The sequence below is a fragment of the Arachis duranensis genome, chromosome 6 (assembly GCF_000817695.3).
Source record: "Arachis duranensis cultivar V14167 chromosome 6, aradu.V14167.gnm2.J7QH, whole genome shotgun sequence".
In the NCBI taxonomy this organism is placed as follows: domain Eukaryota; kingdom Viridiplantae; phylum Streptophyta; class Magnoliopsida; order Fabales; family Fabaceae; genus Arachis; species Arachis duranensis.
Window position 1 is genome coordinate 29,363,707 of NC_029777.3, and position 13,621 is coordinate 29,377,327.

The window sequence follows — 13,621 nt, forward strand, 5'->3', positions numbered from 1 at the left end:
GCTCGCCTGACAACCGAGCCAACCATTCCGTGAGATCAGAGTCTTCGTGGTATAGGCTAGAACTGATGGCGGCATTCAAGAGAATCCGGAAGGTCTAACCTTGTCTGTGGTATTCTGAATAGGATTCAATGATTGAATGACTGTGACGTGCTTCAAACTCCTAGCAGGCAGGGCGTTAGTGACAGACGCAAAAGAATCGACGGATTCTATTCCGGCCTGACCGAGAACCGACAGATGATTACCCATGCTGTGACAGAGCATAGGCAACGTTTTCACTGAGAGGATGGGAGGTAGCCACTGACAACGGTGAAACCCTACATAAGCTTGCCATGGAAAGGAGTAAGAAGGATTGGATGAAGACAGTAGGAAAGCAGAGAGACGGAAGGGAAGGCATCTTCATGCGCTTATCTGAAGTTCCTACCGGTGAATTACATAAGTACCTCTATCCTTATCTTTATGTTTTGTGCGTTTATCACCTACATCCATCTGAGTTTGCCTGACTAAGATTTACAAGATGACCATAGCTTGCTTCATACTAACAATCTCCGTGGGATCGACCCTTACTCGCGTAAGGTTTATTACTTGGACGACCCAGTGCACTTGCTGGTTAGTTGTGCGAAGTTGTGTTAATGCCATGGTATTGAACACCAAGTTTTTGGGGTTCATGACCGGGGATTATGAGAGTTGTGAAAAGTATTGTTCACAATTTCGCGCACCAATACCATGTGTTTGATGAAATGTTTCCTTTGATTATGGAGTAGTTTTCTTTACTCTTGGCCTAGACTAAGGGAATTGGGTGATCTTGAGTCATTGGGTCTAATTGATTTGGTGATTTGAGAACCCTAGTGGTCAAGTTGATACCCATTGACACTAATCTACTACGAAGCAAATTAGTAGTTGGATTAGGACTTATGAGTTGAGATTGATCAAGCCATTTGACGTACCTTAAGTGTTGAAGTAGACATTATACGTACTTCGAGCATAGAGGTAGACTTAATGAGCTTGGTTCCTCATAATTGTCAAGATATGGTTATTAGACAAGGATGGTGACCCTAATTCCTATGCCTAGCCAAGTATTGCTTTTATTATTCATATTTAAAACCCAAAAATCCCAATTGTTTGATTCTTGTTATAATTAGTTTAGTTGTTTACTTAGTCTTAGAAAAGAAGTAGCTTTATATGTTCTCTTGTTATATTGAAATTGCTTATACCTTGCTTTGATTGCTTTGATTTAGTTTCTTGCACCTTAAGATTTCTTGCATGTTAAGTTTAGTAGTTTAAATTCTTGTTTATGACTCCCAACCCTGGAATTCTAACCAATATTGACGCACATGTTCGTCCATTCTCTTGAAGACGACCCGAGACCAATACTCTTGGTTACTTTATATTAGGGTTGACTTTGTGACAACCAAATCAAAATTTGACCAAGAGGATTATTTGTCGGTCTAGGACTATACTATGACAATGACTTGATCTTCTTATTGATTAAAATTCTAGATTGACACTAATCATCCCATCAACCTCCTGTAAAATCCTATATGTCCTAGGAAACTCCTGATTGCCTTGGTATTAGTAGGTGGTGGCAATTGTTCAATCACCTCCACCTTAACTTGATCCACTTCTATCCCCTTGTTTGAAATCTGGTGCTCATGAACAATGCCTTTAGTCACCATGAAGTTGCATTTTTCTCAGTTTTGAACCAGGTTTGTCCCTTGGCATGTTTTCAAAACTAGGGCCAAATGATCAGGGTAGGAGTCAAATGAGTCTCCAAAGATAGAGAAGTCATCCATGAACCCTTCAAGGAACTTTTCTGCCATATCAGATAAGATAGATAGCATACATCTCTGAAAGGTGGTAGTGTATTGCACAGGTCATATGGCATTCGCCTATAGGCAAATCCGCTATATGGGCATGTGAATGCTGTCTTCTCTTGATCCTAAGGATCCACTGCTATTTGATTGTATCTGGAATATCCATCCAGGAAGCAATAAAAAAGCATGCCCTGCTAGTCTCTCTAGAATTTGATCAATAAATGGTAAAGGAAAATGATCCTTCTTGGTGGTGTTATTGAGCCTTCTATAGTCAATACACATACGCCACCCTGTAACTGTCCTTGTGGGGATCAGTTCATTCTTTTCATTATGAACCACTGTCATGCATCCCTTCTTAGGAACAACTTGTATAAAGCTCACCCATGGGCTATCAGAAATCGGATAAATAATCCTAGCCTCCCAGAGCTTAGTGACTTCCTTCTGCACCACTTTCTTCATAGCTGGATTTAGTCGCCTTTGTTGTTGCACCACTGGTTTGGCATCATCCTCCAGTAGGATTTTGTGCATGCATCGTGTTGGGCTAATTCCCTTAAGATTACTTATAGTCCACCCAAGTGCGGTCTTGAGCACTTTAATTAATGCGTCTTCTTCTTGTGGCTCTAAGGCAGAGCTTATGATTACAGGATACCAGAAATGCACATTTCAGGGAAGATGGCAATGGCATGAGCTCAAGCTTTGGAGGTTTTTCCTTTTCATTAGGAGTTTCCAAAGGTTCACTTAAATCAGGCTGGGCATCAACAAGGATGTTATTCAGCCCTTCATTGAGTCCTACAGCCATGTTTACTTCTTCCACCAAGGAATCAATGAGGTTAATGCTCATGCATTCCTCTGGGGTGTCTGGATGTTGCATAGCCTTGATAGCATTTAGTACAAACTTTTCATCATTGACTCTCAGGGTTACTTCTCCTTTTTCAACATCAATAAGGGTCTGTCCTGTAACTAGGAAGGGTCTCCCTAGGATAAGGGATACACTCTTGTGCCCTTCCATATCCAACACCACGAAGTCAGTTGAAAAAGCAAAGGGTCCAACCCTGACAATCATTTCTTCAACTATGCCTGATGGTATCTTAATAGAACCATCAGCATGTTGAAGGCATATGCGGGTTGGTTTGACTTCCTCAGTCAAGTAAAACTTCTTTATTAATGAAGCAGGTATTAAGTTGATGCTTGCTCCAAGGTCACATAAAGCTGTCCTTGTGCAAGCATTCCCTAGAGTGCATGGTATCATAAAACTTCTAGGATCCTTAAGTTTCTCTGGTAAGTTATTTTGAATTATTGCACTGCACTCTTCAGTGAGGAGGACTATTTCTGTCTCTCTCCAATCCTTCTTATGACTTAAGATGTCCTTAATGAACTTAGCATAAGAAGGTATCTGTTTAAGAGCCTTTGCAAAAGGGATCTTGATCTCTAATATTCTAAGATAATCCACAAAGCAAGCAAACTGTTTATCTTTTTTTTGTTGACAGAGTTTCTGAGGAAATGACATCTTAGCCTTATACTCATCAATCTTCGTTGATGAAGGCTGAGTGTCTTGTGTATTGGAAGGGGAGTTACTAGCTTACTTAGGGGGGTTGTTATCAGTAGGTGACTGACCACCCTTACTTGGGCATTCAACGCCAAGGTTGCTGCCCCCATTTGGGCATTCAACGCGAGGGATGAATACCCCTTCTTGGTGTTGAACGCCAATGATGTTCCTCTCTGAGCATTCAACACCTTTAGAGATGTCTTGGACAATAGTCTGGTATTCCTCCGTTTGCTTTTCTTCCTTTGATCTCTTGTTGCATTGAAGTTGGGTGTTTAAGGATTTCCCACTCCTCAGTTGTGGGGTATCTCCCACCTAGCACTTTTAGTTTACGTCTTTAAATTGGACATTTAGGAGATTCCTCATCATGGTGGCTTATGCTTGTATTCATCCTTGAATCTCCAAGGATGCTTGCTCCTCAAATGGTTGCTAGGATTTCCAACCGTCTTCACCAAGCTTAGGTGAAATTCTACCCAAGATATGAGCTCCCGAAATTGGTCTTCATATTGCAATCCGGGATCCCATATCTTGTTTTCACACCCCTCCTCTAGTTGGTCATCATGATTCTTCCATCCGGGTGGTTGACACACAGAATTCTCCTTAGCACACCAAATTTTCCTTCTAGACCCACACAAACCTACATTCATCCAACCATGGTGCCTATGCCTTGAAAGTTCAACCATAATGAGCTCAATATCAAATTTCCAACCACTACACAATTCCCTCTTACTCTTAACTCCACAAAGAGCTCTAAGTCATCCGTCTATTTCAATCAAACCATATTCAAGTGAGAAGGTGAAGTTTAAGGGTAAGGAATGAGAACTAGAAAAGTAAATTGCAAGAATAAAACTAATAGCTAAGAGAGCTCTTGGCAAGGAATGAGAACTAGAAGTCCTATCCTCATTATCATACTCAATTGTGACAAGAATTTTCCATTGCTCCCACTTAGTCAACCTCTACCTATGAAGGAAAGTCAAGTGGAGTTAATCAATTTGATTCCTCAAGTCCTAATCAACTCCTAAGGAAAGACTAGCTTTAGTGAAATTCAAATCAACTAGCAACTTTCAATTATCAATTAACAAAGGAGTTTGATAACTCAAGTGTTACTAATTACTCAACCTACGCCAAGAGGAGAAATTTCTACTCTAGCTTCCTTCTAATCATTTTATCAAACACTTGGAAGGCATAAAAGAAAGGCATATTAAAATGACAACAAGAATGAAATCTAATAACTACTAATTGCAAAGTATTCACGACAACAATCAAAGAAGGCACAATTAACATGAATTATCTCAAATTGCATTAAAAGAAAATAAAAGGAACAAGAGTGTATACACAACAAGGTATACAAAATAAAGGAGATTACAACAAAAGAATAGAAGAACAAGATGTAGCAACAAGAAATTGAGAGGGAAAAATAGACGAAAACATGAATTAAACTTAGATCTAGAGAAAAATTAGACCTAATCCTAATCCTCATTCTAGAGAGAAGGGAGAGCTTCTCTCTCTAGAAACTAACTAAAACATGATCCAAACTAAACTCTGACTACTTGGTAACTAACTCCTTTAATCCTCATTCAATCCTTGGGTTTAATAGCATCAGAAGTGAGTAGGATTTGGACATGCGAAGCCCAGAAATTGCCCCTAGCAGATTCACTTTAAGTGGGTCACATGCAAGAACCGTCGCGTATGCATGGGTCATGCGTACACATCGCTTGGCATTTTTGCTATCCACGCATACGCGCCATGTTCGCGTACGCGTCGCCTTGCAACTTCAGATTCACGCGTGCACGTCTGTTGCGCGTGTGTGTCGATGAGTGCATCCCAAATCCTTAGTTTTCCATGATTTCTCTACTTTGTATGCTCTTCTCTTCACTCCTTTGATCCATTCTTAGCCTTTTCATCCTAAAATCATTAACAAACACATCAAGGAATCTAGTGGAATCAAATGTGAATCAAAATTAACAATTTAAGGGCCTAAAAAGCATTTTTTACACTTAAGCACAATTTAGGAGAAAATTATGAAACCATGCTATTTCCTTAAATAAATGTGGAAAAAGTGGATAAAATTCACCTAAAATTAAGCACAAAATGTACCACAAAATAGGGGTGCATCAAAAGTCTACAGATAGAGGTGTCCAGAATTCTTAAGCACACTCTTTTTACTTTGGACCACGTCTTTAACTGCTCAGTCTCAAGCTTTTCACTTGACACCTTCACGCCACAACCACATGGTTAGGGATAGCTTGGTTTGAGTCGCTTAGGCCAGGATTTTATTCCTTTGGGCCCTCCTAACCACTGATGCTCAAAGCCTTGGGCCTTTTTTGGTTTAAAGGGTTATTGGCTTTTTGCTATTGCCTTTTGGTTTAAAGAGCTTTTGGCTTTTTCTGCTTGCTTTTTAGTTTTTTCTTTCTTATTATTTGTTTTTTTTGCCACTTTTTTTTTCGCATGCAAGCTTTTTCTTTTTCTGCTTTTTCTGGATTCAAGAATCAATTTTTATAGGATCACTGTGAGGTATGTTGGTGAGTTGCATTGTTGTTGGAATTGTGGTTGTGGCGTTTCTGGTCTTGGCCTTGGTCTTGTTGATTTTCCCATCCAAAGTTAGGGTGGTTTCTCCAACCAGAATTATAAGTTTTGGAGTATGGATGATGGGTCTGTCTGGGTGAATTTCCAACATATTTAGCTTGTTCCTAGTCACCTTCTTCTCCTGCATTTACTCCTTCATGAGCTGGTGATGAGGTGATGACTACTGCAACTTGGTTTTCTTTCACCTTCTTGGTAAAATCTGCTAGCTACTTGGTGATCATCTTATTTTGAGCCAGCAATGCATCCATGTGGTTCAGCTCCATTACTCCTCGAGTATTGCTTCTTTCAGAAGCATAGAAGTAGTCATTCTCAGCCACAGTCTCAATGACATCTATGGCTTCTTTAATGGTTTTCTTCTTATTTAGAGAGCCCCCTGATGAATGGTCTACGACCTTCTTTGACTCATAAGAAAAACCTTCATAGAAAATATGCAGTTGAACCCATTCATTAAACATGTTTGGTGGGCATCTTCTTGTTAAGTCCTTAAACCTTTCCCATGCCTCATAGAGAGTTTCACCATCTTGTTGCCTGAAGGTTTGTACCTCAGCTCTCAGCCTATTAATTCTTTGTGGAGGGTAGAATCTTGCCAAAAATTTGTTCACCACATCTTCCCAATTTGTTAAGCTCTCCTTCGGAAAGGATTCCAGCCATTTAGATGCTTTGTCCCTGAGTGAGAAAGAGAACAAAAGCAGTCTATAGACATCCAGATGAACACCATTAGACTTCACAGTGTCACATATTCTTAGGAAGGTGGTTAGATGTTGATTGGGGTCTTCTTGGGCACTTCCTCCAAATGAGCAGTTATTCTGAACAAGGGTGATGAGTTGGGGTTTTAATTCAAAGTTGTTGGCATGTATGGTGGGCTTTTGGATGCTACTTCCACAATTTCCTGGATTTGCATTGATGTAAGAGCCTAGAACTCTCCTCTCTTACCTAACATGATTCACAAGGCCTTCTCTGGCATGGTTATGAGCTTCTTCTTCATGGTTGTTTTCCAAGTTCTCCTCCATGTTTTGTTTCAAAGTACTCTTCTTCTTTCTCAGCACCAACAACTCTTTTCCCTCTTGCTTCCCTCTTTAATCTACAGAGGGTCTTCTCAGGTTCGGAATCAAAGAAAGTTGAAGCTCCGCTTCTTCTCCCTGTCATACAACCAACAGAGCACACAGCAGGAAATAAAATAAAGTGATTATTCTTGTTAGAGTGACTGTTAGTGTGAGTGGTGCAAATTATCAAACAGTTAGTGGGTTAGTGAGCGGAATTGTAAGTAAATTCAAAGAAAAAGAAAATAACGAGGGGATAGGGGGTGAGGAAGAGAATTAATTGAAACTAAAAGTAATTGACTAGGAAAATTAAACAATGAAAAGAAAATGCTCAATCTAGTGAACTTCCAACTTAATCATTGTCGATACAAAATCAATCCCTGGCAACGGTGCCATAAACTTGATGCACGAAAACTTGTCTCTCAACAAATTTCCTTTCGGCAAGTATACCGAATTATCGTCAAGTAAAAACTCACAATAGAGTGAGGTCGAATCCCACATGGATTGATTGGTCAAGCAACTTTAGTTGGAAGAGTGTGCTAGTTGAGCTAAACAGAAATGTAGTTGAGATTTGTAGGAAATTAAATGGCAGGAAAGTAAACTGCAGAAAATAAAGTGCAGAATCTTAAATGGGGATATGGGGAAATGAACATGGAAGTAAATGGTATAAAGTAAAGAGAAAGGGTAGGATCAGAGATAGAGAATTCATTGGGCTTAGGAGATGTTGCATTCTCCGGATCAAGTTCATTTTAATCTCTTCCTCAATCAATGCATTCATTGATCTCCTTGGCAATCTTAAGTCATTGGATCCTAATTCCTTGGCAATCCAATCTCTCTAAACTTGAACAATTACCCAATTCCTTGATTTAATTGCTCATGGGAAGAGATGAAGTATGGTCACTGATTATATCCGCCCAAACCCCAATTTGGTCCAACATGAGAAAGCATTTCTAGCATGATCTCCTCATCCCTTTTCCAATGCTCAGAGGAGATCCAATTATGTAGAGTTTCTTTTCCAAGACAACTAACCAATTAGATTAAGATCGAAAACTTTCTAGTAAATCAAGAGAAAAGAAAAAGGAAGAAGAATGAAAACTATAATTGATCCATCAAATTACAACAGAGTTCCCTAACCCAATGAAAGGGGTTTAGTTGTTCATAGCTCTAAAAATGGAAATGAAAAATAGTAGAAAAGAGTACATGCTTAACAAAACTAGAAAATGCAGAAAGTAAATATATAGAGTGTAGTTCTCCAAAAGTGCCAAGCTTCTCTATAGTTTAAAACTACTCCTATATATACTACTCTTCTTGATCTTCTAGTGAGTTCTTCAAGTCTTGGATATGGGCCTTTGATCTTTGAGTTGAAGTAGTTACAATTTTTAGTGGGCTCAGCTTTGTTTGCAGAAAAGTGTGAGTTAGGCATGGGCGTTAGTTAGGACGTTAGTGGCGTTAACGTTAAGTGAGGATGTGGGTTCGAGAACGTTAGTGACAATCACCTTTTCTACTAACGTTCCAACCCTAAATAATCAACATTAGTGGCACTAACGTGACCACTAATGTTGCCTCTTGGTCCTTCGCAAGCGTTATTGGGACTCACCTTTTCCAATAACGTTGCATTTTGCCGCCTTTCCCTATACTAATGTGGGTGTATATTGCCATCTCCAACGTTAGTGACAAAGGTGAGTGTCACTAATGTTGGCTTATCATGCTTAGCTCCATGTTATCTCTCACGTTAGTGGTCTTAACATGACCACTAATGTGGACACTCTTGGGTTGGTCCAACGTTAGTGGCAAAGGTGAGTGTCACTAACGTTGGTGATTGGTTCTTCATCCCACGTTAGAGTTCACGTTAATTGGATTAACGTGACTCTTAACGTGGCTTCATTGTGCCTTTGTGGAACGTTAGTGGCAATCACTTTTACCACTAACCTTGGAGCTCCTCTTCCTCCTCTACGTTAGCTACCACGTTAATGTAGTTAACGTGACAACTAACGTGGGCTATGATGGCTATGAAGGCGTTATTGGCGATCACTTTTTCCATTAACGCTACAAGCTTGTCCCCATTCCACGTTAGTGGTCACGTTAATTAGATTAACGTGGCTGCTAATGTGGTTCCTTCTTGCTTCCTTTGTCCTGAAATCAAGCAATTGAGGTGCATCAAAGATCTGTTCCAAGTCATGAGATTATGCATCATCAATTATATCGTACAATTCCTGCCTAATCCTCATGAAATCATGTAAAGTTCACAATAATTGCTTGAATCAAGGTGTAAGTATATTTTCATCCAAAACTTGCTTATTTACTAAGAAAGTGGATGAAACTACCCTAAAACAGTAAAGAAAAGATCAGTGAAACTGGCCAAGATGCCCTGGCGTCAGCCATTAATACCAATAGCTTTTGAGAGGAAAATACATCTCTTATTTCATACTGAGGCAGTTACACAGGCTCTTGTGCATGTTCTCTAGTTTTCTCCATTTGCTTCTTAGTGATGGGCTTATCCTTTCCAATAGAGATATCTCCATTTATGACAATTCCAGATGAATTGCATAGGTGACAGATGAGGTGTGGGAATGCCAACCTGGCATTGGTGGGAGGCTTCTCAGCTACCTTGCACAATTATTGAGGAATCACCTCATGTACTTCCACCTCAGTTCCAATCATGATGCAATGAATCTTGATGGCTCAGTCAACAGTCACTTTTGACCGGTTGCTTGTAGGGATGATGGATCTTTGAATGAACTCCAACCATCCTCTAGCTTTGGGCTTAAGGTCAATCCTTCTTAACTGAATGGGCTTGCCTTGGGAATCCCTTTTCCAATATGCGCCTTCTACACAAATATCTGAGAGCACGTTATCCAATCTCTAATCATGGTTTACTCTCCTAGTGTAAGGATAAGGATCTCCTTGCAATAGAGGCAAGTTGAACGCCAACCTTACACTTTCTGGGCTGAAATATAATATTCTTCCTCAGACCATGGTGATCCAATTCCTTGGATTTGGGTTCACACTAGTGTCATGGGTTTTAGTAATCTATGCATTAGCATAAAACTCTTGCACCATGAGAATCCCAACATCTTGAATGGGATTGGTTAGGACTTCCATACCTCTTCACCGGATCTCTCTTCTGATTTTTGGATACTCAGTCTTCTTGAGCATGAAAGGGACCTCAGGGATCACTTTCTTCTCAGCCACTACTTTATAGAAGTGGTCTTAGTGGGCTTTGGTGATGAATCTCTCCATCTTCCAAGATTCAGAGGGATTGGCTACTGCCTTTCCTTTCTTCTTTCTAGACGATTCTCCAACCTTGGGTGCCATGAATTGTAATGGAAAGAGAAAAAAAGCTATGCTTTTCCAACACCAAACTTAAAACTTTGCTCGTCCTCGAGCAAAATAAAGAGAAGAGAAAAATGGAGTAGAAGAAGAAAAAAATAGAATGGGGGAGAGGGAGAGAGAGGGCTCGGCCTTGTGCGTGTATTAGGGTATGAGAGGTGTGTGTATGAAGGGTTACAGAGATGGGTAATTATAGGAGTGGGGATAGGTAGGATTCGGCCATAGAGTGGGTTTTGGGTTGGAAATTCAATTTTGAAGTGGGTGGGGGTAGGTGGGAGTTATGATGGTTTGGGGAAGTGGGATGGATGTAATTGGGCTAGAATTTTTAGGAAAGTGTGTATGGAGAAGTGGGAAAGTAAGTAGGATAGGTAGGGTAGGTGAAAATTCTGTGGGACCCACAATTCTTGAGAGGCTAGGGAATTCCAAATTCTCTGTTTCTCTGTATTAGCGTTCAACTAAAGTTGGGTTGCCTCCCAACGAGCGCTCTTTTAACGTCACTAGCTTGACGTTTTGCTCCTTACGGAGGTGAGTATGGGCTCATATTTTTGCCCCTAACAGTGAATTTTCTTCCTGTCCTCTCATGAATGAGCTCTACATGCTCTAGAGATAGGACACGACTCACTATGTGTGGTAAGGCTGGCTTCTTAGGGAAGAAAACTCTTATGCCAGGTGAGAGGCATTCAGTAGGGATTTTCATGTCCCTCAAGCCTTTAGGTACTTTCTTTTTAGTACCTTTGTGCTTAGATCTTGTTGAGGGCTGCCCAACAGCAAACTTAGAATTGATGTCTGGAGGCTCTGTAAAGCTCTGCACAGAAAGAGAGGGTTGGCACACTAGGTGTTGCACAGTTATCTCTCTTTTAAAGGGATAGTTGGGATGAGGAATCTTGAATAAGATGTGATCCTCCCTTAAATTTAGGGTTAGTTCTCCCTTAGCCACATCAATGATGGCATTGGCTGTGGCTAGGAAAGGTCTTCCAAGGATGACACAGTCATCTTCATCCTTTGCTATGTCCAAAACAATGAAGTTTGCGGGGATATAGTGGTTTTCAACTTTAACCAAGACATCCTCCACTAAGCCATATGGCTTCTTTATGGTCTTGTCTGCCATCTCTAATGAGATGTGTGCAGCTTGTACCTCAAGAATACCCAACTTCTCCATTAAAGAGAGTGGCATGAGGTTGATACATGACCTTAGCTAACATATAGCCTTATCAAAGGTCATAGTCCCTATGATGCAAGGGATCCGAAAGCGTCCAGGATCGGGAAGCTTCTGAGGTAACTCTTGCTGAACCACAGCATGGAGTTCTTTGGTAAGTGATGAGCGGATAATTTATACACTTTTTGGCATTGTTTTTAGGTTGTTTTTAGTATGATTTAGCTAGTTTTTAGTAAATAATTATTAGTTTTTATGCAAAAATCATATTTCTGAACTTTACTATGAGTTTGTGTGTTTTTCTGTAATTTCAGGTATTTTCTGGCTGAAATTGAGGGACCTGAGCAAAAATCTGATTCAGAGGCTGAAAAAGGAATGCTGATGCTATTGGATTCTGACCTCTCTACACTCAAAATGGATTGTTTGGAGCTTCAGAAGCCTAATCGGCGCGATCTCAATTGCGTTGGAAAGTAGACATTATGGGCTTTTCAGTAATATATAATAGTCTATACTTTGTCTGAGTTTTGACGACACAAACTGGCGTTCAAACGCCAACTTCCTGCCCTATTCAAGCGTTAAACGCCAGAAATAGGATAAAAGCTGGAGTTAAAAACCCAATCTAGCATAAAAGTTGGCGTTTAACTCCAAGCAAATTCTCTACACGTGAAAGCTTCAATACTCAGCCCAAGCACACACCAAGTGGGCCCGTAAGTGGATTTCTGCATCATTTATTTATTTTTGTAAACCCTAGTAACTAGTATAGTATAAATAGGACCTTTTACTATTGTATTTTCATTTTTGGATTATCCTTAGATCATCTTTGATAAGTTTTATGCTATCTTAGACTTTTATGGGGGCTGGCCATTCGGCCATTCCTAGACCTTGTTCTTATGTATTTTCAATGGTGGAGTTTCTACACACCATAGATTAAGGTGTGGAGTTCTTCTGTTCCTCGAGTATTAATGCAAAGTACTATTGTTCTCTATTCAATTCAAGCTTATTCTTATTCTAAGATATTTATTCGCACACAAGAACATGATGAATGTGATGATCATGTGACACTCATCACCATTCTCAATTTATGAATGCATGCCTGACAACCACCTCTGTTCTACCTGAAAACAAGCTTGAATGTATATCTCTTGGATTCATGGTTTACGATGCATGGTTGCCTCTCCTGACAACAGAGCCTTCTATTCCGTGAGATCAGAATCTTCGTGGTATAAGCTAGAATCAATTAGCAGCATTCTTGAGATCTGGAAAGTCTAAACCTTGTCTGTGGTATTCCGAGTAAGATCTGGGATGGGATGACTGTGACGAACTTCAAACTCATGACTGATGGGCATAGTGACAGACGCAAAAGGATCATAGGATCCTATTCCAACACAAGTGAGAACCGACAGATGATTAGCCCTACATAACCCGTAGTTGGACCATTTTTACTGAGAGGATGGACGATAGCCATTGACAACGGTGATCCCCCAACATACAGCTTACCATGGAAAGGAGTATGAATGATTGAATGAAGGCAGTAGGAAAGCAGAGATTCAGAAGAAATAACGCATCTCCATACGCTTATCTGAAATTCCCACCAACGAATTACATAAGTATCTCTATCTTTATTTTATGTTTATTTATCTTTTAATTATCAAAGCTACATAACCATTTGAATCCGCCTGACTGAGATTTACAAGATGACTGATGAGCGGATAATTTATACGCTTTTTGACATTGTTTTTAGTGTGTTTTTAGGATGATTTAGTTAGTTTTTAGTATATTTTTATTAGTTTTTAGTTAAAATTCACTTTTCTGGACTTTACTATGAGTTTGTGTGTTTTTCTATGATTTCAGGTATTTTCTGGCTGAAATTGAGGGTTCTGAGCAAAAATCTGATTCAGAGACTGAAAAGGACTGCAGATGCTGTTGGATTCTGACCTCCCTGCACTCGAAGTGGATTTTCTGGAGCTACAGAAGCCCAATTGGCGCGCTCTCAACGGCGTTGGAAAGTAGACATCCTGAGATTTCCAGCAATATATGATAGTCCATACTTTGCCCAAGATTTGATGGCCCAAACCGGCATGGCAAATCAGCCTCAGAAATTCCAGCGTTAAACGCCGGAACTGGCATAAAACTTGGAGTTAAACGCCCAAACTGGCAT

General features: G+C 40.0%; 1 protein-coding gene and 1 non-coding gene across 2 annotated transcripts; one reads left to right on the plus strand and one right to left on the minus strand.

Moving 5' to 3' along the window:
• Nucleotides 1-1,508: 1,508 nt before the first annotated feature.
• Nucleotides 1,509-3,060, minus strand: LOC107493717 (uncharacterized). Its single transcript, XM_016114775.1, has 2 exons — nt 2,461-3,060; nt 1,509-1,640 (listed from the first exon to the last, which is right to left on the minus strand). The coding sequence occupies exons 1-2, from the start codon at nt 3,058-3,060 to the stop codon at nt 1,509-1,511; spliced, it is 732 nt and encodes a 243-aa protein (XP_015970261.1).
• A 3,329-nt stretch (nt 3,061-6,389) lies between these two features.
• Nucleotides 6,390-6,497, plus strand: LOC127740351 (small nucleolar RNA R71). The gene has a single exon (XR_008001029.1). It is a non-coding gene; the product is annotated as a small nucleolar RNA R71 (small nucleolar RNA).
• The last annotated feature ends 7,124 nt before the right edge of the window (nt 6,498-13,621 follow it).